Source organism: Gymnoscopelus braueri (genome assembly GCF_963280865.1).
Source record: "Gymnoscopelus braueri genome assembly, chromosome: 16".
In the NCBI taxonomy this organism is placed as follows: Eukaryota; Metazoa; Chordata; class Actinopteri; order Myctophiformes; family Myctophidae; genus Gymnoscopelus; species Gymnoscopelus braueri.
The window spans coordinates 5,448,740-5,475,214 of NC_137616.1; the positions used below are offsets into that span (position 1 = coordinate 5,448,740).

At 43.6% G+C, this 26,475-nt stretch overlaps 1 protein-coding gene across 1 annotated transcript in view; it reads right to left on the minus strand.

Annotated features, from left to right (window-relative positions):
* Nucleotides 1-26,475, minus strand: part of LOC308102587 (MAM domain-containing glycosylphosphatidylinositol anchor protein 2) — a gene marked incomplete at both ends in the record, with an annotated part of 464,799 nt that overhangs the window by 164,305 nt on the left and 274,019 nt on the right. The window contains 2 exon segments of the mRNA XM_080452356.1: nt 8,801-9,038; nt 11,650-11,741. Of these exon segments, the coding sequence (XP_080308482.1) occupies nt 8,801-9,038; nt 11,650-11,741 (330 nt within the window).

The following is a 26,475-nucleotide window of genomic DNA, read 5'->3' on the forward strand; positions in this document are numbered from 1 at the left end:
GAATATTAGAGGATACAGAGGATATGGAGATAAGAGGTTTCTGCCCGACAGCAAGATATCGAAACCTTGTATCTCCATGTTTCTTTGTTTGTTTATTTTTTCTGAATGTAATGCCCTACTGTGTCGTTACAAGAGTGACGCGCAAAAGTAGGGAATAGGGCTATTCCTGCTATTTTCACTATTTTGGAGTTTTATACATTTTGGAACCAATAAACATTATTAAGAGCTTGAGACTAAATAAAACCTACATTGGTTCCATTGGAACACAGGACATTTTTGTTTGATGCTGAAACATCAAGTACCAAAAAAACACACAAAGTTAGAATATGGAGATAAGAGGTTGTTTATGCAGTGGTATACTGTAGGAACAGAGGGATGAGACTTTGAGTCTGAACGCGTATACAACTCCTGCAAATCAATTAAGACTTGAGGCTTTTGGTTAACCGCAGTTCTGCTGAAAAACAAAACACAGCACAACGAAGCCGGACCGTTTAAGATTTGCATTTATAAAGTGAGGCCAGTACTCATCGCTATGCCGTTCACAGCTCGCTTACCATCGATCTCATGAGGGACCCCCGGGGGGGGGGGGGGGGGGGTCTGAAAACGAAAACAAAACTAAAGTGGTGCGATGCACCTGAGGAGCACACAGACTGAAGTTAATGAAATAAAAATGCACTGGTTATTTATAATTGCGGTAATAGGCTCAATAAGCTGCGGCGCCGGCGATGGTCCGTGGTGATGGGGGCTACTTTCATTATTATCACTTAATCCATCAGTAATATAACTCAGAGTTGCTATTAAAGCCTTTATCTCTAAGATGGCCCCCATTAGCACTTCCAATCGAAGGCCAAATGAATTACGGAGTCAGCGCTATATGGGAAAGCCGGAGATCACATCTAAATACAATCCAGAGACATACAGCGCACGCACACACAGACACACACAGACACACACACACACACAATCCGAACACACGTTCAACATGCAGGCTAATGAGAAGATTAATCTGCCAAGCAGCTTCCATGCTGGAAGCTTAGTTGGGATTGTGTATTTTTATTTATGTATTCTTTTTAAACGCTGATGCCTTTTTCTTTTTGAAGATTGTCTCCGTTTCTCTTGTTCTTGTTGCCTTTTGGCACAGACTGGGTTTTGGGGGACGTGTTTTTGGGGGACGTGGGTCTGTGAGACCCGGCAAGACAACGACCAACGTTGGCCGGTTAATAAGAGTATTAGTGATGCTTTGCAAAACGAGGGGAACATTATGAAAAGCTGTTCAAAACGGCACTTGTTTTTTTAAGCGGTGACGTTATAGTTAACAGAAAAGACTGATCCCCATTATAACATTGTTGTCGGGCAGAAACCTCTTTAAACTTCACATTAAAGCGTCACACTAAAACGTCAAAAGGTAGCAGATCCGCAAGCTCGAGCTTGTAGATCTGCTGCTGTTTTTTTATTTGAATCCTGAAAAGTAACACATCATGAGATTTCCACCTGACAGAGACGATAAGGAAGCTCCAGTGGTATAAAAAAGTATTCAATTGTTTTTACTTAAGTAAAAGTATCAATACTGCAATGTAGAAATACTCTGATACAAGTAAAAGTCCGGAATTCAAAATTAACTTGAGTAAAAGTATTGGTATCAAATTGTACTTAAAAGTACGAAAAGTAGAAAGAACTCATTACGCAAGTTTTCAAATGTATAAAAATCTTTTGAAAACAGCAGATCTACAAGCTCACAATGTGTCACATATATTCCAGAGTTCACATTGTGAGCTTGTAGATCGGCTATTTTCAAATGGCCGAAACGTAGGGCTGAAGTGGTTAATGCTTTGTAATAATATTCAAAATCTCCAAAGTAACTTGTAACTAAAGTTTTCAAAAAATTGTAGTGGAGTAGAAGTAAAAGTACTGAAAACTGGAAATAATAAAAAAAAATCCTCAAAAGTGTACTACAGTACTTGAGTAAATGTACTTAGTTATTTTACACCACTGGGAAACTCTAGGCTGAACTTGGGATTGTGGAACCGGAGCATCGTGCTGGGACAAGGGCAAAAAAAGAGGACTGTGGGTTAAACGGCCTCGTTACCAAACCACTGGCCGGCCTGCAGTTTTAATCTCATCTAAATGCTTTTATTAAAGACTTCTAATTGCCACACAGACTCTCTCTCTCTCTCTCTCTCTCTCTCCCTTCAGGAGAACCGCCAGCAGAACAAAAGCTGGACTTATTCACCCCGCAAATGGACTAATCGTGTGCAAAAAGGCAAAGAAAAAAACAAAAGGCGGCACAAGCTGTTTAAATCCACAGTTTAAAACCACAAAGAACCCGACACTTCTCTGAAATAGAGCGTCAATTCATCTGAAACAAATCAGATGAAATATATCGTCGCCGTCTAGGCAGAAACCTCTTATCTCCATATTCTAACTTTTTGTGTTTTTTCGTAAATTAACGCCTTACTTGATCACAGCGTCACACAAAAGTATCAAGCACGGTGGCGCAGTCGGTAGCGCTGTCGCCTCATAGAGGCGGTCCTGGGTTCGGGACGCTGTGGGCGCTGGGGGGCGCGTTCTCTCCTCCGCGTCATCAGTGCCCATACCCTAGGTGGGGTTGGCGAAAGGGCCTTTCTGTGTGGAGTTTGCATGTTTTTTCCGTGTCCCCTAGGGTAGTTAATACCCTCACAAGAAACATGCAGTAATCCTGCTCTCTATACTGGTCAGCCAGGGCGCCTGATGGAGGGGAAAGGAACTGGTTGGAATAACGTGTTCCTTCCACACGCTACGTCCTACTAGGGAAACTCCCCCCTGTCAGATGATAAGAAGCGGCCTGCTCATTCCTCATGCATTGAAGGAAGCACAAGGTCAGTTCGGAGCTCTCCCCAGGCTGGCAGAGGGAGAGTAGCGCCCAGGATTACAGTTTAGGCAATTGGCACTGGGTGAAAAAATGGGTTACAAAAATCGTGGGATAAAAAATTCAAAAACTAGCAGATCCGCGAGCTCGAAAGGCGGCGTGAAGTGACGCGTTTCGAGCTTGTAGATCTGGTACTTTTGAATTTGAATCCTGAAAACAGTTTTGGACATGCAGTATGAGGTTTACAACGGACTGAGACGAAATTAAACAACAACGTAGCAGGCAATGGCCGAGGATATTATTTTTGTGCACAACGGTTCAGTTAAACCTTACAGCAACGATGATGGGGAACGTTAACTGCACTAAAGGTAATTCACAAATCAACTCCACAGCGTGCCTCTGTCTACGCAACACTTTCAAAACATTTCTCACGCCGACATCTCAGAGTAACAATGGTTAGCTTAAGGAGCAGTCATAATAATCATAATGCCCGCGAGCAAAACCTTTCATGTCATTTGATCACGACGGAGGTACTTGATTTCCTCTGTGTTATTTATTTTTTCATACACATTAAAGGGGCCTTGTGTTTATTATTTCGCCCCACGTCTCCCAGGCCTTTCTCGCTCTCTCTCCACAAGGAAGCGAGCGGAGCGCTACTTAAAAAAAAAACATGAGGAAACATGGCTCTGCAGGTGCGATTGATCCCGCACTGTTTTTATAGTGCCGAGGATTATCAAAGGATTATCTGACGATAATTATGCACCGAGGTAGACGAGCAGCTTTTATGTTATTACTTTGAGTGGCGGGCTGGCGAAGGTGAGGGACGGAACGCACGAGCGTGAAGGAGAGAGGGAGGGGGGGCTGCGTGTGTGCGTGCGTGTGTGTGTGTGTGTAGTAGCTTACTGTGTGTGCACTCATATCGTCTGTCGGGTGGAAAATATGTCCAAACCCATTACTTGTAAGAAAATTTGTTTTGAAATTGTTCAAATTCAAAAATAGCAAAAGTAACAGATCGACAAGCTCGAAACGCTGCGTTTTGCGCCGCGTTTCGGGCTTGTAGATCTGATATTTGTGTGATGCTGTAATATCAAGTAGGGCGTTGATTTATGAAAAATAAATAAACAAACGTAGCATTTGGAGATAAGAGGTTTCTGCCCGACAGCGACAATATTCAGTCACATTCAGACATATAGACCTTCATCAGGCATCAAGGCTTAAAGACCAGCTTAAAATGAAAGACATGTTTTTCATCCTTTTACAGCATATTCTGCGGTCATGTTGGGGACACAGTTAAACGGCAAGAACACTTTTGGTAGAGGTTTGGACCAGGGGGTCCCCGGCAAAATTAGTTAATATAGCGTTACAATCATTTTAACCATATGTGATCCCTACTGGTAAGACCTTCCCCAAGTTAACTTTTTTTTCATATTAACACAGTTCGAATGTTAAAGAAGGTTTCTATTGCAAAATATAGTCGTGGGAGAATCATTAAATGGTTACATTTGTAGGGCAAAGTAGGCTATACTGGGCTGCTTAGAGCGAGTCTCTCAGTACGTTTTAACGGCGGGCGACTCTCGGGCGATTGCCGGGCGACATCGTCCAAAAGATAAAGAAAATCCATCTTTCATCTCCCCCCCGCCCACTTCGCCCTATCGCCGATTCGCCAGTAGAATTTAAAATGCTCACTTGCGGCATAAACCATTGTACTCAGTCACATATTTTATACTTTGACTATTCAAAAATAGCAGATACACAAGCTCATAGCTCGTCACTGAGTGCCGCGCTATGAGCTTGTAGATCTGCTATTTTAGAAAAATCCCTGGCACAAAATATTTTGAGATGGGGGGTCCGCAGCCAAATACATATCATTTTGGGGGTCCGACATGAAAAAGTTTGAGAACCACTGATCTATTAGTACTGGGATCCACAATATCTGTGATGTGTCAAAAAGCATCGAGCGGGAAGCATTAGGGAATTAACTCTACAATAAACGACATGACACAGGACATGATTAGCATCAAATATAAATGACAGACGACAGTATAGGCTACAGAAAGCATAAAGCATTACAACAGCACCCTAATGGATGACAGTCCATCAATAAGTAATACAAGTGACAAAAGAACAGACTCAACAAGCACATTACAAGAGCAAACACCATGAAACAACGTTCTCCAAAGAAATACAACAAACAACGTCTCTCTCTGTCGAGAACACACACGTCATTGAAATAAATTGTTGTTGTCGGGCGGAAATCTTTTATCTCCACATTTCAACTTTTTACATTTGTTCGTAAATTAATGCCCTACTTCATCATACAAAGTGTCGCACAAAAGCAAAGGAAGTAGCCAATCTACAAGCCCACAACGCATCGTGACATGACGCGTCGAAAGCTTGTAGATCGCCTATTTTCCCTGTTTTATAAAATAAATTAAATAGTAATTAAAATGGTAGGTTTTTTTTGGACACAAGGTTTCCGCCCGACAGCAACAAAATGATGTACGGCGCAGTTCATTGAAAGTACTCGAACATCAAGAGTTTTATGTTTCCAATTAATCCGACTGTGAAACTTGGCAATTCATTGAAAAACGTAGCCTTCATCTTCCTCACCATTACACAAAAGTTAATAACCAGAACGTTGTACAAGCCATCATTCCAATCCATCAGGCACACTATAAGAAGCACTATACCATCACAGAAGCCCATACCACCAAAGATATGGCACTGGTACTGAGCAACAAAGGCATTAACCACTTAAAACATCTGGGCATGTAATAATGTAATAGGTGAGCATTTGGCAAAAATAGGCGTTAGATAGAACGTAGAAGATCGAAAATAGCAGATTTACAAGCATTCAATAATGGCATTTGCATGACGTAGCCTCTAGGCTACTTAAAGGAGTAGTTCGCCCAAAAAATTACTTATGTCTTTAAGATACCGTACCCGGATAGATATCCAGTACTATGTGTAAATTACATAGATTTGTTTTCATTGATCCGTCTTCCCCCTTCTTCTTCTTACCATTCTCTTATGGAAATAACAATAACTGTTTTTACACCAGTAAACCTGTGATGTGACAATAAAGTTGATTCTGATTCCGATCATGACTAGCTTGCATAACCTGACTAACATTGTGTTTCAAAGAATTGCAGTAAATCAGTTGCAGATCCATATTTCCTATTTGCCAACTTTGTGTTTTCATCTTTGTTCATCCATCCACCTATCCACCAATCAGCCTGTCTGCCTGTCTGTCTACAACAGATAGATCAAGCAGATCTACAAGCTCAGCCGAGATGCAACTTAACATTTATTTTTCTGGTCATTAGTTTGCCTCTTTCTTGTGCTAAGTTTCCACTCTCTCTCTCTATTACACTCCATCTAAATGAAGCAACAACAAAAACAGCCACAGAATTATCTTCAAAACAATTAAAGAATGTATACAGTACGTATATTGTTGAAACATGTCGGTGTAATATAATCAATACCCTTTTGCATGGAGAGAAATGTGCACACCGTTCATTAATTTCATTTACGCTGACTTTGAACCAATGTACTTTTCAGCTGAATTAATGTGATCGATGCCATACCCAAACACACCCCGCCCAAAAAAATCATTATCTCCGCACTCCCCACCTATTTCTATTATTATAATTTTTTACATATATCATCTATGTCTGGTGGAAACCTCATATGTCCAAAACTGTTTCTTTTCAGGATTCAAATTCAAAAACAGCAAAAGTAGCAGATGAAATTAAAACGCGTTTCGAGCTTGTAGATCTGCTACTTTTGCTACTTTTGTGTGACGCTGTAGTATGATCAAGTAGGGCGTTAATTTACGAAAAAAACACAAAAAGTTAGACGATGGAGATAAGAGGTTCCTGCCCCGACAGCAACGATATATAAATTAGGTGCAGTTCATTAGCACAGCTGAATAAAAACCCACACACCGGCTGCCTACTGCGATACCACACCAATCAATCAAGATGTGCAGGCTTTGCTGTACTCACTCACCGTCCCCCAATCCGTTATAATATTATAATATAGCACAATGTCACGGCTCACTTAGACAAGGAGGATTTAATACGCATGTGGCTGTTATCAACATGCTTGATGTCAATGCGTGAGCTAATGGATGGAGAAGGACACAAAATGGAGGTTTAGTCTCTGATTAGTTGGAGCACGTTTGGTGTGGGGTCAGGGTTAGTTAGTTAGTTAGCTAGTACGTATAGTCTAGTTCATTGGTTCTCAAAGTGGGCCCCCAGGGGTCCTTGGGGGGGTTCCAGGGGGTCCCCAGCAAAGTTAGTTAGTTAATGTAGCATCACAATAATTTCAAATAATTTATCAATTCATACGTTGGCTATTCAAAAATAGCAGATCTACAAGCTCAGTTTAAAACATTTTTTTTTAACACAAATCTCTTCTGGGGGTCTTCTCTTCTTCACAAAACCTTTTCAGATGGGGGGGGGGGGGTCACCAACACACTGCAAAATCTTCAGGGCCCTGACGCAGGCCCTGACGCCACGACAGCGGCAGCAACGCTCGCATCATCAAACGCACAGGTTGTTTACAAACGTAGTAACTAAGAACAATTACAAAGAACAGTAACTAAGAACAATTACTTGCTGTCGGATTCTGTGTTTATTTTTTTCAAAAATTAACGCCCTACTTGAGCATACTACAGAGTCACACAAAAGCATCAAAAGTAGCAGATCTACAAGCTTGTCGAGCTCTCTGGTCTTTATCATGGTCCGATTTAAATTCAAACAGCCAATGTGAACGGGCAGAGACTCGCATCAGTGAAGCTTGCACCAACCACGCTTTGTGTGTCAGGGCCTTATTAAGTGTTAGTTTAACACAATAGTGTAAAAACTGACACTTTAAAATAATTAATTATAGGTCCGTTTTTGCACTCAAGATTTTGCCGCGTGCTGAATGTATGATACTGTCAGCTGCATAATATGAAAACAGGGCTTCTTAAACGTGTTAATCTAGGATCTACATGGCTGGTCATGTAGTCATCATGTCCTCTGCAACAGTAGAATAAACACAATCATGCAAGTGCTCCTGCAGAAACAGGTCCCCCGCCATACATTTGGAGTCCCCATGACACATTTGGAGTCCCCACCATGAGTTTAAGAGACTCTGCTACAGGACCATTTGGAGTCCCCACCATGTGTTTAAGAAACACTGCTACAGGACCATTTGGAGTCCCCACCATGAGTTTAAGAAACACTGCTACAGGACCATTTGGAGTCCCCACCATGAGTTTAAGAGACTCTGCTACAGGACCATTTGGAGTCCCCACCATGAGTTTAAGAGACTCTGCTACAGGACCATTTGGAGTCCCCACCATGAGTTTAAGAGACTCTGCTACAGGATCATTTGGAGTCCCCACCATGTGTTTAAGAAACACTGCTACAGGACCATTTGGAGTCCCCACCATGTGTTTAAGAAACACTGCTACAGGACCATTTGGAGTCCCCACCATGAATTTAAGAAACCCTGCTACAGGACCATTCTATCAAAAAGCTGGATGCTGTATATTATCGTCACTGTCGGGCAGAAACCTCTTATCTCCATATTCTAACTTGTTGTGTTTTTTCCCCTTAAATTAACGACCTACTTGATCATACTACAACATCACACAAAAGTATGAAACATAGCAGATGCGCAAGCTTGAAACGCGGTGCGAAGCGACACATTTCGAGCTTGTAGATCTGCTACTTTTGATGTTTTTGAATTTGAATCCTGAAAAGTAACAGCTTTGGACATATGAGGTTTCCACCCGACAGAGACGATAAGCAGATGACGTGATAGTGTGTGCGTGTGTGTGTGTGTGTGTGTGTGTGTGTGTGTGTGTGTGTGTGTGTGTGTGTGTATGGGGGGAGGGTGGGGACGGGGGGTGTAGCTGTTACGCAGGGAGGGGGAGGGTGTGGGGGGGTGGGTGAGACTCACCAGTCGTGGAGGAGATGTTGACGTCGATGCTGATCTCGGGGATGCCGCCGCCCCTCAGCGCCGCCACACAGGTGTAGGTGCCGAAGTCGGTGAACTTGAGGTCGATGATGTCCAGGTTGGTGGTGCCGGGCGAGATGTCCGGGTCCGTCTGCGTGATCACCATGCGCTCCGAGCTGCGCAGGGCGCGCCCGTTCTTCAGCCAGCTGAACGTCAGCTCCTCGGGGGGCGTGGCCTCCACCTGAACAAAGGGAGGGGGGGAAACAAAACGCATGTTTAGGCCTGGACCGCTGGCGTAGCGGTCCAGGCACCTAGGCTCAATGTAGCCTGACAGCGCGTCGTTGGTTCGACTCCCGATCCCGACGGCCTTTACTACATGTCACTCCCCTTCTCTTTCCCCATTTCCTGTCAACCTACTGTCAACCTACCTACTTTCCTATCTAAAACTCTCGAACGTGCTGTCTTTAAACAACTGTCCTCCTATCTCCACCAGAACAACCTCCTGGACTCCAACCAGTCTGGGTTCAAAGTGGGTCACTCGACAGAGACTGCCCTCCTGGCAGTGACGGAGTCGCTCCATGCCGCTAGAGCGAACTCTTTCTCCTCCGTTCTGATACTCCTGGACCTGTCTGCAGCGTTCGACACGGTGAACCATCAGATCCTCCTCTCCACCCTCGAGGGGATGGGTGTCTCAGGCTCTGCACTCTCCCTGTTTGCATCCTACCTGACGGGTCGCTCCTACCAGGTGATGCTGAGAGGGTCTGTGTCAGAACCACACAGGCTCACAACTGGGGTTCCCCAAGGCTCGGTTCTGGGTCCTCTTCTTTTCTCTCTCTACACTACATCTCTGGGTGCTGTCATCCACTCCCATGGCTTTTCCTACCACTGCTATGCCGATGACACCCAGCTGATCCTCTCATTCCCCCCCTCTGATACCCAAGTGGAGGCACGCATTGCTGCTTGTCTGGCTGACATCTCGGAGTGGATGTCGACAAACCACCTGAAGCTCAACCTGGACAAGACCGAGCTGATGTTCCTCCCGGGGAAGGGCTGTCCGCACCGAGACATGGCCATCACCATTGATAATGCTGTGGTGACCTCAACTCGGACTGCGAAGAATCTGGGTGTGACCCTGGACGATCAACTGACGTTCTCGGCAAACATCGCATCAGTGACAAGGTCCTGCAGATTCCTCCTCTACAACATCAGGAGGATTCGCCCCTTCCTCACGGAGAAGGCAGCCCAGGTTCTCATCCAGGCTCTCGTCATCTCCCGCCTGGACTACTGCAACTCCCTCCTTGCTGGTGCTCCGGCATCTGCCATCAGACCTCTGGAGCTTGTTCAGAAAGCTGCGGCTCGTCTGGTGTTCAACCGCCCCAAGTTCTCCCACACAACCATCCTTCTCCGTTCTCTACACTGGCTCCCCGTAGCGGCTCGCATCCAGTTCAAAACCCTGGTGCTAGCCTATAGGGCAGTGAAAGGAACAGCTCCTTCCTACCTCCGGGCTATGGTCGGGCTATGGTCGGGCTAAGGGTCCTTCTGGCCGATCCACACGGTCACGACTCTTTTCTGTTCTGGCCCCACAGTGGTGGAATGAACTTCCCACTGATGTTAGGACAGCAGAGTCACTGCCCATATTTCGCCGCAGGCTGAAAACCCACCTCTTCAGGAAACACTACCCTTCCTCTCTGCCTGACCTACTTGTTGTAAACTAGTTGTACGAACGCTTGTTTTCTATTGTATTGTTTATTGGATCTTGTTTAGTCGATACACTTAATTGTTTTAGCTCATGCTCATTTGATTTAGCTATTTTGTCTCATCTGTTTAAGGAAATAGGTAGCTGATATATTGCACTTTTACCTTAGCGCTAGGTATACTCTTGGTTGCTTGTTTTTGCAGAAAATGCACTAAAGACTTCTGGTGATTAGTAGTTTTCGTTCCCTACCTATGTTGAATACACTTATTGTAAGTCGCTTTGGATAAAAGCGTCTGCTAAATGACTGTAATGTAATGTAATGTAATGTACTGTCCTGTCAAATAAAAAAACATAAAAGCCCCCCCCCCCCCCGCCCGCCCAAAACAAAAAACGCATGTTTAACAAGCCAGTGATTCTCAACCTGTGGGGCCCCCTATTGCTGTGGTACTCAACCTGTGGGTCGGGACCCCCAGGAGGGTTCCCCACGACAGTAAAGGGACAATTTAATTAAAAAAAAAAGAAGACCATTACTGCATCAAAAGTAATCAACAAACTATTGTATAAAAAACTGGTCAAACATTGGCCAAATTGTTAAATATAAGAAAGAGGAAATAAAAAAAAATCTCACGACACCTAGTATTGCGAGGCGCTGTGAGCTTGTAGACAGCTATTTTCACAATATATTATTAATATTTATCAAACTAAACTCCTACATACAAGGGGGGGGGGTCAGTTCAAATGATTATTTGAGGGGGGTCCACAGTTCAAACAGGATTATTTTGGGCGGTCACCGTCTGAAAAGGTTGAGAAACACTATTGCACCCTGTATTGGACACATGGTGACTAGATCACCGCCATCTTTGTTGTAGTTTAGGCTTCGTAGCAATTACCTCATCAGGAGAGACATAAAACGTTCACCCCATAGCTTTAATGTTGACGTGTGTGTTGTTTGTAGGATCTGTGTGGTCTGTGTGCGCGCGCGTGTGTGTGTGTGTGTGTGTGTGTGTGTGTGTGTGTGTGTGTGTGTGTGTGTGTGTGTGTGTGTGCGCGCGTGCGTGTTCATGTGCGCATGTGTTCCAAGTTGCAGGTGTGGTTGCTGTGTTCTATGATCTACTGTATGTCATACCCAACCATGATCCTGTGACATCATTATTACCTGACAGGATATTTTGACCTCGCGTCCGATCTGGATGTTGTCGTCGTTGTGGTAGGGGTCCGGGGTGATCCAGAAACGCCCCTTTTTCAATGCTGTGTGCAAAAGAAGACAGAAAAAAGCATGTTGTTACAAAGTGCTGACAGGCAGAGAGAGGGAGGGTGGGTGTGGTGTCATCTAAGGGTAAGAAGACATGCAAAGGAGGGCGACGGTACGGAGGTTGACTTTGAAAACTGAAACTAATTTGATATCTGCTGTTTGAACACGTAGGGAATGGGATGCCACAGCCCTCAATCACACACAAACAAACAAACACACACACACACACGCGCCACACACACGCCCACGCCCACACACACACACACACACACACACACACACACATACACACACACCCCCCCCCCCACCCATGGTGGAAAAAGTTCTCAAATGCATACTAATAATACTACAATGTAGAGTACTATAAAAGTAAGTAAAAGTCTGGTGCTGGTACTTAAAGTACCAAAAGTAAAAGTACTGAAATGTTTGAAAATAGCAGATCTACAAGCTCACAACGCCTCGCAATGCGACGTGTTGTGAGCTTGTAGATCGGCTATTTTTTAGACTAAAGTAACTAAAGTTTTCAAATAATTGTATAGTGGAGAAAAAGTACAATATTTGCCTCTGAGATGTAGTGGAGTAGAAGTAAAAGTATTGGAAATTGGAAATACTCAAGTAAACAAATACCTCAAAATTGTACTTAAGTACAGTACTTGAGTACATGTACTTAGTTACTTTCCACCAATGACGCACACACACACACACACACGCACACACACACACACGAGAGATATCTAACAAAATTCCCCCATTGCTAATCCAATTTATTTGTTTTTTTTTGCAAACTCCATTTTCAATGTGCTGCTTCTCCTCTGAATGAAAAAGGGGGAAAAAATAAGCAGATGATTCCATTATGACGCAGAGGTTGGTTCTAACGCCTACTGTTCACATTCATCTCCCAGAGAAAGAAAATAAATACAAAAATATAACTATTTTTTATTTACTGACAGGCACCATCCACATAAATCTTTTCATCTGGCAATTCCCTAGTGGCATTATCATATTCAGTTTGTTAAGATGGAAAACCAAGAAAAAAAAACCTGGCATGTCAGATTTAACCCATTCAGTCCAGGGAACGCATCTCTGTCAGTTTAGATGTCTTTGGCTATCCAAAAATAGCAGATCTACAAGCTCATAGTTAATGAAAATTAGAGCAAATCTTTAAATCTATATTTTTAAAGCGAAATTTGTAAAATATTTTGTTCCAGTAGACCTCCAGAAGCAAAGATTTGAGTTACAAATGTTCGCTTTGAAAAATATATATATATTAAAGATTTGCACACATTTTCATGATCTTTCAAAAAATAGCAGATCTACAAGCTCATAGCGCGGCACTCGGTGCTGCGCTATGAGCTTGTAGATCTGCTATTTTTTAATAGCCAAAGACGTCTTAAAATGACACATATGCGTTCCCTTCCCGGTCTTAATGGGTTAAAGCACGGAGATATTGGATGTTGTCGTTTGCTGTCAGGGTTAGAAACCTCTTATCTCCATATTTTGACAGTTTTTTTTCGTACATTTACGCCCCTATTTGATCATACTACACTATAGCTTCACCCAAAAATCATCAAAAGTAAGCAGATCTACAAGCTCGGAAGCGACGCGTTGCAAGCTTGCCGATCTGCTACTTTTGTCGTTTTTGAATTTGAATCCTGAAAAGTACAGCTTTGGACATATGAGGTTTCCACCCGACGTGCAAAAATCACGCGGAGCCTGGAGTTGAGGAGTGACACACGTACGCCTCCTTCCATCGGCGTGATCTCCCTGAATTTCTATTTCTGCCGCGTGTCAAACTGACGCTGGAATCGTGAATTCCTGCCGTCAAGTCCCTAGACTTAGCGCTTATTCCTTACTCTACTCTGGTGTGCGGTCGCTGCATGTCAACATCCGGCGTGGTGGTGACTTTTCGAGGTTGTTAATTGGCATGGCAACTGGAAGCAGAGCATACTGTACGAGCGGGGGGAAATGGCGCTCCACGATCCAAGGGGGATGTTGACACGCTCGCTATCCGCTCACGTTGACCCCCACCCGCTCCGCTCCCCCCCTGCGCCCTGTCGCTCACCTTGATTTGCGCACCTCTCGCTCCACGCTCCGCTCAGACCCAGCCACTCAGCAGCCAAAGAATATATATATATATTTTATTTTTCTGCGTGTCCGAAACACTTTCTCTTTTGCCACAAATGCGTCCCCATCAGTGTATAGAGCCTCGATGGAAGCTAGGCCTACTATGTTGTTTCCTTGTCTTTTTTAATAAGACAGACAATATTAAATCCTGTGGCTTAATGATTAGTAACCAAATTCGAGAGAGGGGGACTCGCAAAACGAGTGTGGTTCGTTCTGCCAAAATACGTTACTTTTAAGTTTTAACGCATTTCAAATCGTTTCAATCCTTTTATAGAGTTCGCTGCTACCTTTTTACAAACCCGCTACGTTAAAATACGTCCCGCTCCGTTGCCACTCCACTCCGCTCGTATGCTCTGGATGGAAGAGGTACTCTGATTTATTTTGACTTTTACTTAAAGGACGACTTGAGCCATTTTCATATACTGTAATCGATCCTCACTAATGCTCATGATGAACTGGTGCCATTTTCTTCTACTCGGTCTGTGTCTCATAGGAGGGCTGTTGGACACTTCAGACACACGACCTACCAGTGACATCGTTTTTTTGTGTGAGTTACCCCCTGCGACCTGCATGTACAGTAACAGGAGATATTAACCACGAGCCACGACTTGTTGTTTGTTTCCCTGCAGGTCTCACTCCTTTAAGACTGTGTGTGTAAACATGGTGATATTCAATATCCCCCCCCCCCCAAGAGGAAATCATATTTCCATCATATTTTCCGCCATAATGTGGCGCATAATATTGTTGCTGTCGGGTAGAAATCTCCATATTTCACTTTTTTTGTAAGTTAACTAGTCTCGCAAACAAAAGTAGTGAAAACAGTCGATCTACAAGCTCAGTGAGCTTGTAGATCGTCTGTTTTCACTATTTTAAATCGTTTTTTAAAATAATATTAAAAAAGGAACGTTGTTTTGATATATGAGGTTGTCCCCCGACAGTGACAATATTATGCACAATATGAGGTTAATGACATGGCCATGATGGCAGTCTGTGCTGGAGGCCATTAACCCATTCAGACCGGGAACGCATCTGTGTCATTTTAAGATTTCTTTGGCTATAAAAAAATAGCAGATATACAAGCTCATAGCGCGGCACTCGGTGCCGCGCTATGAGCTTGTAGATCTGCTATTTTTTTAAATCGTGAACATTTGTGTAAATCTAGTATATTTCTTTGCTTCAGAAACATAAGTTTTTCAGAAAACTGTTAGGATTTAGAGGACATTTTGTAGAATCGGAACCACAGGTCTAAATGGGTTAAGACGAATGCATTCCTGCATTCAAATGATGTCCCGCATATACATATAGATATAGTATAACATCAATATTATGAAACTACATCAGGCAGAGCTGTACTTACTCTACGCTAGCGTGAAAAAAGAGAGTTCTGTTCTGCTACCCCGCCGCCCGCACAGCGAGAGAGCTTTCTAGAACTCTCCCAGTTAAATTAACGCTCACGAGATCACTGTGTGACTTCCAAAGCACAGCTGGTAGGCCGCCTCTGAGAGATGAAACCGCATTTGTTAGTGTATATTTGTGAGCGTGAGCGTGTGCGTGTGTGTGTGTGTGTGTGTGTGTGTGTGTGTGTGTTACTACACTTGTGAGGACCTTAATGCAGAGGTGGAAAAAGTACTCGCATTTTTTACTTATAGGTAAAAGTATCAATGCTGCAATTTAGAAATACTCTGTTACAAGTAAAAGTCCGGAATTTAAAATGTACTTGAGTAAAAGTACATAAGTATTGGCATCAAAATGCACTTAAAGTGCCAAAAGTAAAAGTACTCATTGTGCAGAATGTCCCATTTAAAGTTTTCAAATGTATTATTTTTTTTTGAAAATAGCCGATAAACAAGCTCACAATGCATCGCATCGTGAGAATTTTAACATTGTGAGAATTTGGGGAAATATACATTGTGAGGACTATTTGCCTGATCCATCTTGTTCCTGGACCTAAAACGACGTAAGGTCCCCCTGGCATGTGGCTCGGATCCTAGCTTCCTAGGCTTCAGGAGGAAACTTAGTGGAAAGCTAAACAGTCACTCGGTGTGTGGTCAGACTGGCCGAACTTAAACGATCTGTGCTGTTGGGCTGATGTTACCCTGAAGTGGGTAGGGTCTAACTCTGAGGCAATGGCTGTCTCCGAGGGCTTTATATCTGACCCCAGTATCTCTGTCAGAGCATCTATGACTGTGTGTGGAACAGAACACTAACTCCCACTGACTAATGCCCGAAGTCGCCTCTTATGGGCACAACAGCAAAGGCAGCGGCAACACTGGACTGAACTGAGACTGCAAGGGAAGACTGCATGTCTCCCTGCTGCGGACCATAACAATGTTGCCTTAGACGAGTGCATTGTTGTCTTTACTCTGAAAGCGAGGTTGCAGGTTTTACCATCTAAACTTAACCTCTCCATCTGGTTTCCAGGCAACCATGCTCCTCACTGTATACATCATGGTCATGAACAAATAGCTGAAACCATGTCCCACATCTTAAATGGGTGCTATGTATACAGGGGACTCTACATAAGTAGGCATGACAGAATAGTGGATTTGATATCAAAAGATATCCCTTCTATTTTCAGGTCCTCCATCATGCTGTATAAGCATTCTACTGTGAAGCCGAGCATGTTTAGCCTGTGTAATGATGATTCTGTGTTCTCTAGCATTCAGCTAACACTCTGATGTCTTTGTAAAATATCATCAGCTAGAGCAGACCATCTCTCAGCTAGGCTACAGATGTAAACCTTTGGTTGTTATCTTTGGTAGCCTAGGGCATGTGCACAAGTTGGTTGTGAGGGGCCTTCAAATGGCCGGCCTCTCCAAAAGGAGCACCAAACAATTAGCAAGGTACTGCTCAATATCAGCTATTATAGGAAGCCTCTCAATTTGGAGGAGGCATTGTTTCCTTTACCCATGATTGTTGTCTGCTGTGTTTGACAAGTATGCCAACATTATTGTATGTAACAATGTTCTGCCTTATATGCACTTTGTAACTGTCTGTTTTCCCAATCTGACTGCACTGGCAGTGTTTATGTCCTTTGTACAAGGCATTCTTGTACTTCTGTTTATGTGGACATAAATAAATATTTCAAATGTGTGTGTGTGTGTGTGTGTGTATGTGTGGTGTGTGACTCATCGTGTGCTGTCACAAGCGACAGTAGTGGGTAAACATTTGAGTAAACTGCACTTCCGTTCTTTCTTCCTCTTCACATAAAACAAATATCACAAACTGATCTCTATACTCTCAGTTCGGAGGCACACACACATTTGTATTGTGACAGTGACGCTGTTCATCAGAAGGACAATGAAGCTCTCCTCAGTTGGAACTAAATTATTATTTCCAAGTATAAGCCTTGTGTGTGAATTGACTTTCACATCGAGCCGCTTCCCTGGCGAACGATTGGCCTAGTTTAAGAGCAAATTTGAGAAATACTTTTTGTGCGGCGCTGCCCACAACGACTACCGTTTATCAACACCTGAATGCTAATGTTGGGAAGTGACACACATTCCGCAAACACAACGAACGCCATAAGTGGTGTGTTTTTGTTAGAGGCTGAATAATAACACCATATTTTTATGAACGGAGATGCTTGTAGCAGCGATTTGGTGTGTAGCTACTTTGATGCATGGATATTGCAATGCAAATGAAAATATTACTATCTATTAAACCAACTTTCCAACATGGCTGGCATCCCTATTTTGGGCAAAGTTTCAAAATATAAATGTAAATAAGTGGTGCGTTTACAATTATCGTCTCTGTCGGGTGGAAACATATATCCAAAACTGTTATATAGAAAATATAGCAAAAGTTACCGATCTACAAGCTCAAAACGTTTCTCTTCGCGCCAGAATTTTTTTTTTTTTTGGATAGATGAGGTTTCCACCCCGACAGAGACAATATCACCATCATCAATGTGAAACAGGATGACTCCATGCCATGTTCAGGCAGTGGTGTAAAGTAACTAACATTTACTTAAATATTTTTTTACTTTAGTGGAGTATTTTCAAAACTTTTACTTCTACTCCACTACATCTCAAAGGCAAACATTGCACTTTTACTCCACTACAATTATTTGAAAACTTTAGTTACTAGTTACTTACTATTTACAGATATACATTATTATATTATAAAACATACATTAACCATTTTATAACTAGGCTATTTGAAAATAGCCGATCTACAATCTACAATCTTGTAGATTTGCTATTTTCAAACATTTCAGTACTTTTGATAGTTTAAGTATATTTTGATGCCAATACTTTTGTACTTTTACTCAAGTAACATTTTGAACACAGGCCTTTTACTTGTGACAGAGTATTTTTATATTAATAATAATAATAATGGATTTTATTTATAACGCACTTTACATTTACAGGAAATCTCAAAGTGCTCAGAAGGCAATTGCATAAAAACAGAAACATCACACCAGTAAAAGAAAACAATAACTAGGAAACTAGAAGAAAACTATTAAAACATGGGGGCATAAAGCCTAGAGGTAAAACCAGCTAAAAAATGCTTTGCTAAAAAGGTAGGTCTTTAGTCCTCTCTTAAAACAATCAACTGACTGTGGAGCTCTCAGGTGGACAGGGAGGGCGTTCCACAGTTCGGGGGCGGCCGAGCAGCCCGGTCGCCCATGGTACGAAGCTTTGCCTTGTGGGTTTTGAGGAGGTATGTGTTTGAAGAGCGGGTGTTGCGGGTTGAGGGTTGTAGGGGGACTAATTCCTTGAGGTAGGAAGGAGCGTTTTCATGGATGCACTGATGTGTCAGAAGGGATACCTTGTATTGGGTTCTGAAGGAGACGGGAAGCCAGTGGAGTGAACGGAGGATGGGTGTGATGTGTTCATGTTTACGCACTCTCATCAGGATCCTAGCTGCGCTGTTTTGAATATACTGGAGCCTTTGAAGGCTCTTGCTAGGGATCCCGATGAGAAGTGCGTTACAGTAGTCCAACCTGGAGGAGACGAAGGCGTGGACAAGTTTCTCTGAATCTGCTAGTGTGAGTGTGGGGCGGAGTTTTGAAATGTTACGGAGGTGAAAGAATTAAGTTTTGCAGATGTGTTTGATGTGGGATTCAAAGTTCAGATGGGGATCCATTTTTACTCCCAGGTTAGTGACCACTGGTGAGAGGGGAAGGTCCTGTCCGGAGAAGCTGATGCTGGTTATGGGGGATGTTTTTATTTGGTGTGGGGTGCCTATGAGGATTATTTCGGTTTTCGAACTGTTTAGCTGCAGAAAGTTGTTTTTCATCCACGCCTTTATCTCCTCCAGGCAGGTGGTGAGGGTGGATAAGGGCGGTGGTGGAGGTGAAGATGATGATGATGGCGGAGTGGCAGAGTGGTTGGTTTTTATATACAGTTGCGTGTCATCAGCATAGCAGGGGAAAGATATTCCATGCCTGCTGATGACACGGCCATGGGGTAGCAGGTACAGGGTGAACAGGGTGGGGCTTAGGACAGATCCCTGGGGGACGCCGCAGGTGACAGGCTGGGTGCGGGATTTTGAACCTCCCAGGGAGACGTATTCTGTCCTGTCGGAAAGGTAAGATTTGAACCAGTCTAGTGCTGTATTGCTGAGTCCGATTGTGGAGTGGAGGTGGTTGATGAGAATGTTATGGTCGACAGTGTCAAAAGCCGCTGTAAGGTCCAGGGGGATGAGCAGGGAGGGGGAGCCATTATCAGCTGCCATGAGGCGGTCATTTGTGACCCTGACCAGGGCGGTTTCGGTGCTGTGGGCGGAACGAAAACCGGATTGAAATTTTCCCCAGAGGTTGTTGAGGTTGAGGTGGTTTTCTAGCTGTGCGGCCACTACTTTTTCCAGTATTTTGGAGAGGAATGGGAGGTTTGAAATGGGCCTGTAGTTTGCGAGGGTATCTGGGTCTAGGGAGGGTTTTTTGAGGAGCGGTGTGAGAATGGCAGTTTTTAGAGTAGAAGGAATGTGGCCGGTCCGGAGAGAAAGGTTGATGATTTTAGTGATGAGTGGACTTATTGCACAGATGTTGGATTTGACTAGGGTGGTGGGAAGGGGGTCCAAGGCACAGGTAGAGGGCTTCATCCTCCTAACTATATCCTCGACTTCTTGCTGTGTGGTGTTGATGAAGCAAGAGAGCGGGTGGGAAATCCCAGACTGTGGGATGGCAGTTGGGACAGGTGGAGTGACGGGGCCGGAGAGGAGAGAGCGGATGTTGTCTACCTTAGTTTTGAAGAAATTAAGGTAGGTGTTACACTGTTCCTCTGTGGTATCACTGTGCTTGGGGGTTTGTGGTTTCAGGAAATGGTTGATGGTGGTGAAAAGTGTCTTTGAGTTGCCAGGGCTATTGTTGATGATATTGGAGTAGAATTTTGACTGTGCCTCCCTGAGGGACCTTGAATATGCCTTCTGGTGCTCTCTGTATGCCAATCTATGGACAGTTAGTCCAGTGGCCTTGAGTCGCCGCTCGAGGACACGCCCGGCTGCCTTCATTTTCCTCAGCTCGCAGGTAAACCAGGGGGCTGAGCGTGACAAATTGACTGATCGTGTTTTGACAGGGGCGTGCAGGTCGAGGAGGTTTTGCAGGTTGATGTTGTAGAAAGCTACCGCTTCACTGGCTGATAGGAGAGTTGCAGAAGAGAGATGCTCGCGGTCAGAGGTCAAAGTGTCTTGGTTAATATTTTTGAAATTTCTGAAAGTGATTTGGCGTTTGGGCTTGGCATGGGAGGGAGGGAAGGGCAGCTCCATGGAGATGACCATGTGGTCAGACACACCCAGAGTGTATACTGTCAAATTACTGATGGGGGCGGAGACAGTGATGACCAGGTCGAGCGTATGTCCCTTATTGTGTGTGGGGGTGTTGACATGTTGAGTGAGGTTGAGACAGTCCAATAATTGTAGGAAGTCAGATGCAAAGTGACAGGATGGGTTGTCTACGTGAATATTTATGTCGCCCATTATTATGATGTTGGCAGATGTTGTGCAGAGAGTGGTAAATTTTTAGTTTTGTTTGGGTGGCCGGTAAATGAGGAGCAGAGTCATGGAAAAGGGGGGTTTACATTTAAATGCACAGCACTCAAATAAGGACTGTAATGGCAAGGGGACTGGGGACAGTTCCAGATGGTTTTTGTGGAGGATGGCTAGGCCACCACCACGGCCAGTGCTGCGGGCCTTTTCCTGGTAATTATAACCCGGTGGACAAGCACTGTTTAAATTTGTGAACTCCCCTGGTTTGTGCCAGGTTTCTGTGAGGCACATAAAGTCAAGACCCTTGTCAAGAATGTGATTATGTATCAGGGCTCCTTTGTCTGTGAGGGATTGTACATTTAGAAGTTCTATTTTGAGAGTTGGTGAGGGAATAAATCTCTGGAGAGGCCGGAGTAGACTGAAGTCCACTCCACGTATTTTCTGCAGCCTGGAGAGTGGAGACCTCACGGTGTCATTGCAATCCACTCCAGGATTTCCGCGCAGCTTGTAGTGACGTAGCAGTCCAGCGGTGTCTCCAGTGCTTCTACAAGGTCCCATGTCAGCAGCGCTCTGATGATGTAATTGGGGTGCGACGGAGCGTACGGTGGAGCAGATGGTTGGAATAGCATGACGGGACTGGGAGTAAACAAACTGTCGGCGGGAGGATCTGTGTGTGTATCGGGGTCGGCGAAAAAGTCCAAGTTGTTTAATAACTGAAATGCATGCTGGAATGGTGCTGATGTTACATTCCAGCAGTTTGGTGATGGAATACTTCAGCATGATGCCGGTCGGAGAGACAAGTTTGTCTGGAATTAGCCGTTAGCCAGCAGGTAATCCAAAGTGCCGGTGGAGCCAGGTGACGGGGTGATATTGTGGTATTGATACTTTTACTTAAGTAAAAAATTTGAGAACTTTTTCCACCACTGTGGTCAGGCCAGTCCTCCTGCTCAGCAAAAAAAGAAAACGAAAAAAGAGACTGCTGTGAACAAGGTTAACAGCTGGAGCAGCTTCCTCTGTAAAGCCTCAGTTATTCTTAGTTGCGTGCCGGTGTCGTTAGTCAGTAAATAGCAGATATACACAAGTCACGAATGTGGCCCGTTATGAGCTTGTATAATCTGCTATTTACGGCATGCAGCACCAGCGTGCAACTAAGTACAAATGAGCCTCAAGTCGTCAGACCGGGCGCTCTGCCATCTCCGCGGCCCCCAGAGGAAGTACACTCTCTTCTGATATAAGGGGAGTTTAGGGGTAATGGTGCTTTAGAGCTCTCCAAGCTACAATCTGTACTCTTGCCCACACAAAAAGCTCACTTCATATAATATATAACACCATATTACAGCTCCTAAAAAGTTATTTATCAAGATCCAACATGGTTCACTTTTTAACTGTCTGTAGATTCTTTTTTTGGTATCACTTTCATTGTTGTTGTAAAATATACAAGTATATATTTAGAGAGAGAAATAACCTCAAGCCCAATTCTCTTCACAAGTCACACTGGAGCAATTACTGAGTCTGACACAGCAAAAAAAAACAGCCTTGACTGTCCAACAGCCACCCCCTCCCCCATCCCCACACACAGTACAGAAAGTACAAATTGGCCTCATAACATGACACATTTAGCTCAAGGTTGTGATAGCACCGCTAAGACAGACAATACTGAAATACCACAACAATACCATGTGCTGTGGAGAAACATCTGATTGCACCCCTGAGAACTTAATCCCTGTCTCCAATGTCCTCTGCCTGTCTGTCTGTCTGTCTGTCTGTCTGTCTGTCTGTCTGTGTCAAAACACGGCGCGAAGCAACGCATTTTGGGCTTGTCGATCTGCTACTTATGCTATTTTTCAAAAGTAACAGTTTTGGACGTATGAGGTTTCCACCCGACAGAGACGGTATACATTTACGATTCACAAATTTAGGAGACGCTCTTATCCAGAGCGACTTCACTGTACAATAAGCAAGGTAAACAATCGCATACATGGAATGGATACACTCCAGTGCATACATTGGAGCATAAGTGCCTCAAGAAACTAGGATACCAGGTTATGGCATGAACATAGCATCTGTCAACAATATGCTTGTATCTAAATAACAATGTGTAAAATTGAAACTGTAGGATACCAGGTAAACAATGAACCCACGCCATCTGTCTGAATGACATGTTATCTGAGTTACATTCTTAACATGTGTGGTCAAGATAAACAAACCTAAGAAACAAGAGCTATCGCCTTTTATGCCCCACTCCCCCCCCCTCGCTGCGAAGCCAACGTAACGTAACAATTGTCACATGACAGTGACATCACCAACGCATCCTTGGTATCTTAGAGGGTGCGTTTGGAAATTGCGCACCGGAGCGCACTCGCCTATTAGTTTGTATTGGCCAGTGCGCTCAGTGCTGTATTTCCGACCGCACCCATAATCAACTTTGAGCGTATGCCGCCGAGTGTATGGTGTCGTATAACAGTGACGTCAGTCACTAATCCTTGGTATCTTTATCCTAGTCTCCTAACTAGTGACGTAGCCATGTGATTTGGTGACGCATCCAATCTCAATTGCCGCAATGGCCAACCCCCTTCACGGGACCTTGCATAAGCAACGTGATTGGTTAAAAAAAAAAGTTACGTGGCATTTGACGGGCCACCGACAGAGATCATCGCGACGCGTTGTGAACTGCTATTTTCAAACATTATATTACTTTTACTTTTGGTACTTTAAGTACATGTTGATGCCAATACTTTTGTACTTTTAATCAAGTAAATGTAGAATTCTGGACTTTTACTTGTAACAGTGTATTTCTACATTGCAGTATTGATACTTTTACTTAAGTAAACAATTTGAGTACTTTTTCTGCCACTGCATATAGGGAGATTGAAGCACTATAAGCCGGGGGTGAGGTGGAGTCTGAAGCGATGAGAGTGAGTCTGCAGTTCTGACTGCAATGGGGAGTTTATTACACAGTTTGGGAACCAGGAGGGAGAAGAGTCTGGTACATGTGGAGCATGGTTAATTATCCCGTGTGTTTTAGGGAAGGTTAGCCGTTAGCTGATCTGAGTGAGCGGGAGGGGTCGGTTGTCCCCCAGCCCAGAGGACTGTCTCCATGTCCGAAACCCAGTGAACAATATCCGTCACCATGTCCCCAGCCTGGTGTCCTCAGACAGCAGCCATGCGGTGACCCACCCAGCCTTCAGGTCTGTGCTATATATTTACATTACATCAATGCTTCTCAATGTTTTTTCAAGAACCCCCAAATTGACAAATACAGGCCCCCCATTTCAAAAGATATGCCAGGGACCCCCAAATAAAAGATGATTTTTTACAGTAATTCTCATCTATTTTAATACCAAGGACCCCTAGTTTGATTATGCATTAGACCAAAGACAACAGATGATGATGATGATGATATTCACAGACAGTGCCGCAGGATTTATGGGCGAACATCCTCGCAGTTTAGCATGTGCTCAGAAGCCGTTAAGATCACTCTATGTAGAGCTTACTGTACACCAGTGTTGGAAAAAGTACTCAAATGTTTTACTTAAGTAAAAGGATCAATACTGCAATGTCGAAGTACTCCATTACAAGTAAAAGTCCGGAATTCAAAAATGGCTTGAGTAAAAGTACAAAAGTATTGGTATCAAAATGTACTTAAAGTAACAAAAGTAAAAGTACAAACATTATTTTAAATAGCAGATCTACAAGCTCACAACGTGTCGCGATGCAACGTGTTGTGAGCTTGTAGATCGGCTATTTTCAAATAGCCTAGGTGTAAAATAGGGCTAAAGTGGTTAATGTATGTTTTATAATGTAATAATTTATATCTGCACAGTAACTAGTAACTAAAGTTTTCAAATAATTGTAGTAGAGTAAAAATGTTTGCCTCTGAGATGTAATGGAGTAGAAGTAAAAGTATTGGAAATTGGAAATACTCAAGTAAAGTACAAATACCTCAAAATTGTACTCAAGTACAGCACTTAAGTAAATGTACTTAGTTACTTTCCACCACTGCTGTACGCCACTCTACACTGCCCACTTGTTTTCAGAAACTTCATAGTAGCCCATAATGATGCAATGATAATTTTACTCAGAAGGCCTAGAGACGGTTGCAGTGTGAGTGAAATGTTTGCGGCTGCACGAGTCAATACTTTTCAAGCTGCTCGTGCGGAACTCAATGCATATAGATTCACGTGTCGCTTGGATGAGTCTGTGAATAGCATCATTGTCAGTATATAAGTAACCCTGGGAAGAGCTGCACTAGATACTCCTCTAGCCTTAGGAGGAGACATTGACTTAAAAAGCCTGTATTTATAAGAGTCACAACTGTCAATGCCCTGTCTAACATGTTCATTTGGACTGTTTCTACTTATGTAACTGCATATTTTTCTTTGGACCATGAGTCTGCAATAAAGATATTCATTCATTGGTTCCTAACTATTAATCATTTGGCTGGGGACCCCTGGAACCCCCTCAAGGACCCCTGGCGGTCCCCGGACCCCACTTTGAGAACCACTGCATTACAGTACAGTACAGCAGAGGTTTTCAACCTTTTTCGCGTCAAGGACCCCCAAATTGACACATATTTAGTCCACGGACTCCCATTTGAAAAGATATTTTCCCCGGACCACTGGTTGAGAACCACTGCAGTACAGTGCAGTACAGTACAGTACAGTACAGTACAGTACAAGCCTCCACCACGGCGGCAGTTACTCATGCATTTGTTTAAACCCACCGCTGCCTCGAACATTGAAATCTGTTTTCCCTTAATCTTTTTTATTTTTCTAGGCTTCCGTTCTTTTCTGTCTAGTTTATATGTGAAGGCACTTTGAATTGCCTCTCTCTCTCTCTCTGAATGAAAATGTGCGTTATAAATAAACCTTGGCCTTCGGATGTTTTATCCGACTGGAAAACACTGAATTGCAAGTAGGCAATTTCTGTTACGATGACTGCCTGGCGCTCAAGCGAGATAAGTGGCCACTTCATCTGCATTTCACTGGACAGTTGTGGCGGATAAAGGAAGTTGCAATCCCGATGCACAACCATGGAGAGTCAGACAGCATGCACGATATCTTTTAACCAATTCAATCCGGGAACGCAATCTGTGTCATCTCAAGAATTCTTTGGGCTATTCAAAAATATGTTTTATTATATTTTTTCAAAGCGAACATTTGTATGTATATGTATATTCAAAGATTTGCAAACATTTTCACGATTTTTCAAAAATAGCAGATCTACAAGTGCATAGCACGGCACTCAGTGCCACGCTATGCGCTTGTAGATCTGCTATTTTTGAATGGCCAAAGTATAAAAATAATGGTTAAATTGATTACACAGATGCGTTCCCGGTTTGAATGGGTTAAAATAACCCATTTCTAGGGCGCTTTTGTGGCGCCAGGGTTTCTGTTCACGGCAGCAGGGCAGGGGGTTCTCAGACTTTTTTTGTGCCAGGGGACCCCCCAGAAGAGAAGATTTGTGTAAAAAAAAAAAAAAAAACTATTTTGATATTTTTCAAATATTTTTCAAAACTTCCTGTCAGCAGGGGGGTGGGGGGGGGGGGGGAGGGGCATTGAACGGGAGGAGTAGAACGGAGGTGCTATACGTCCTCCCGGTGGGGGCTCCTGACTGGCAGCTAGTAGGGTAGAATAGCAGCAGTGGCAACAGAAAAAAGTTTGGCGAGGGTTAATT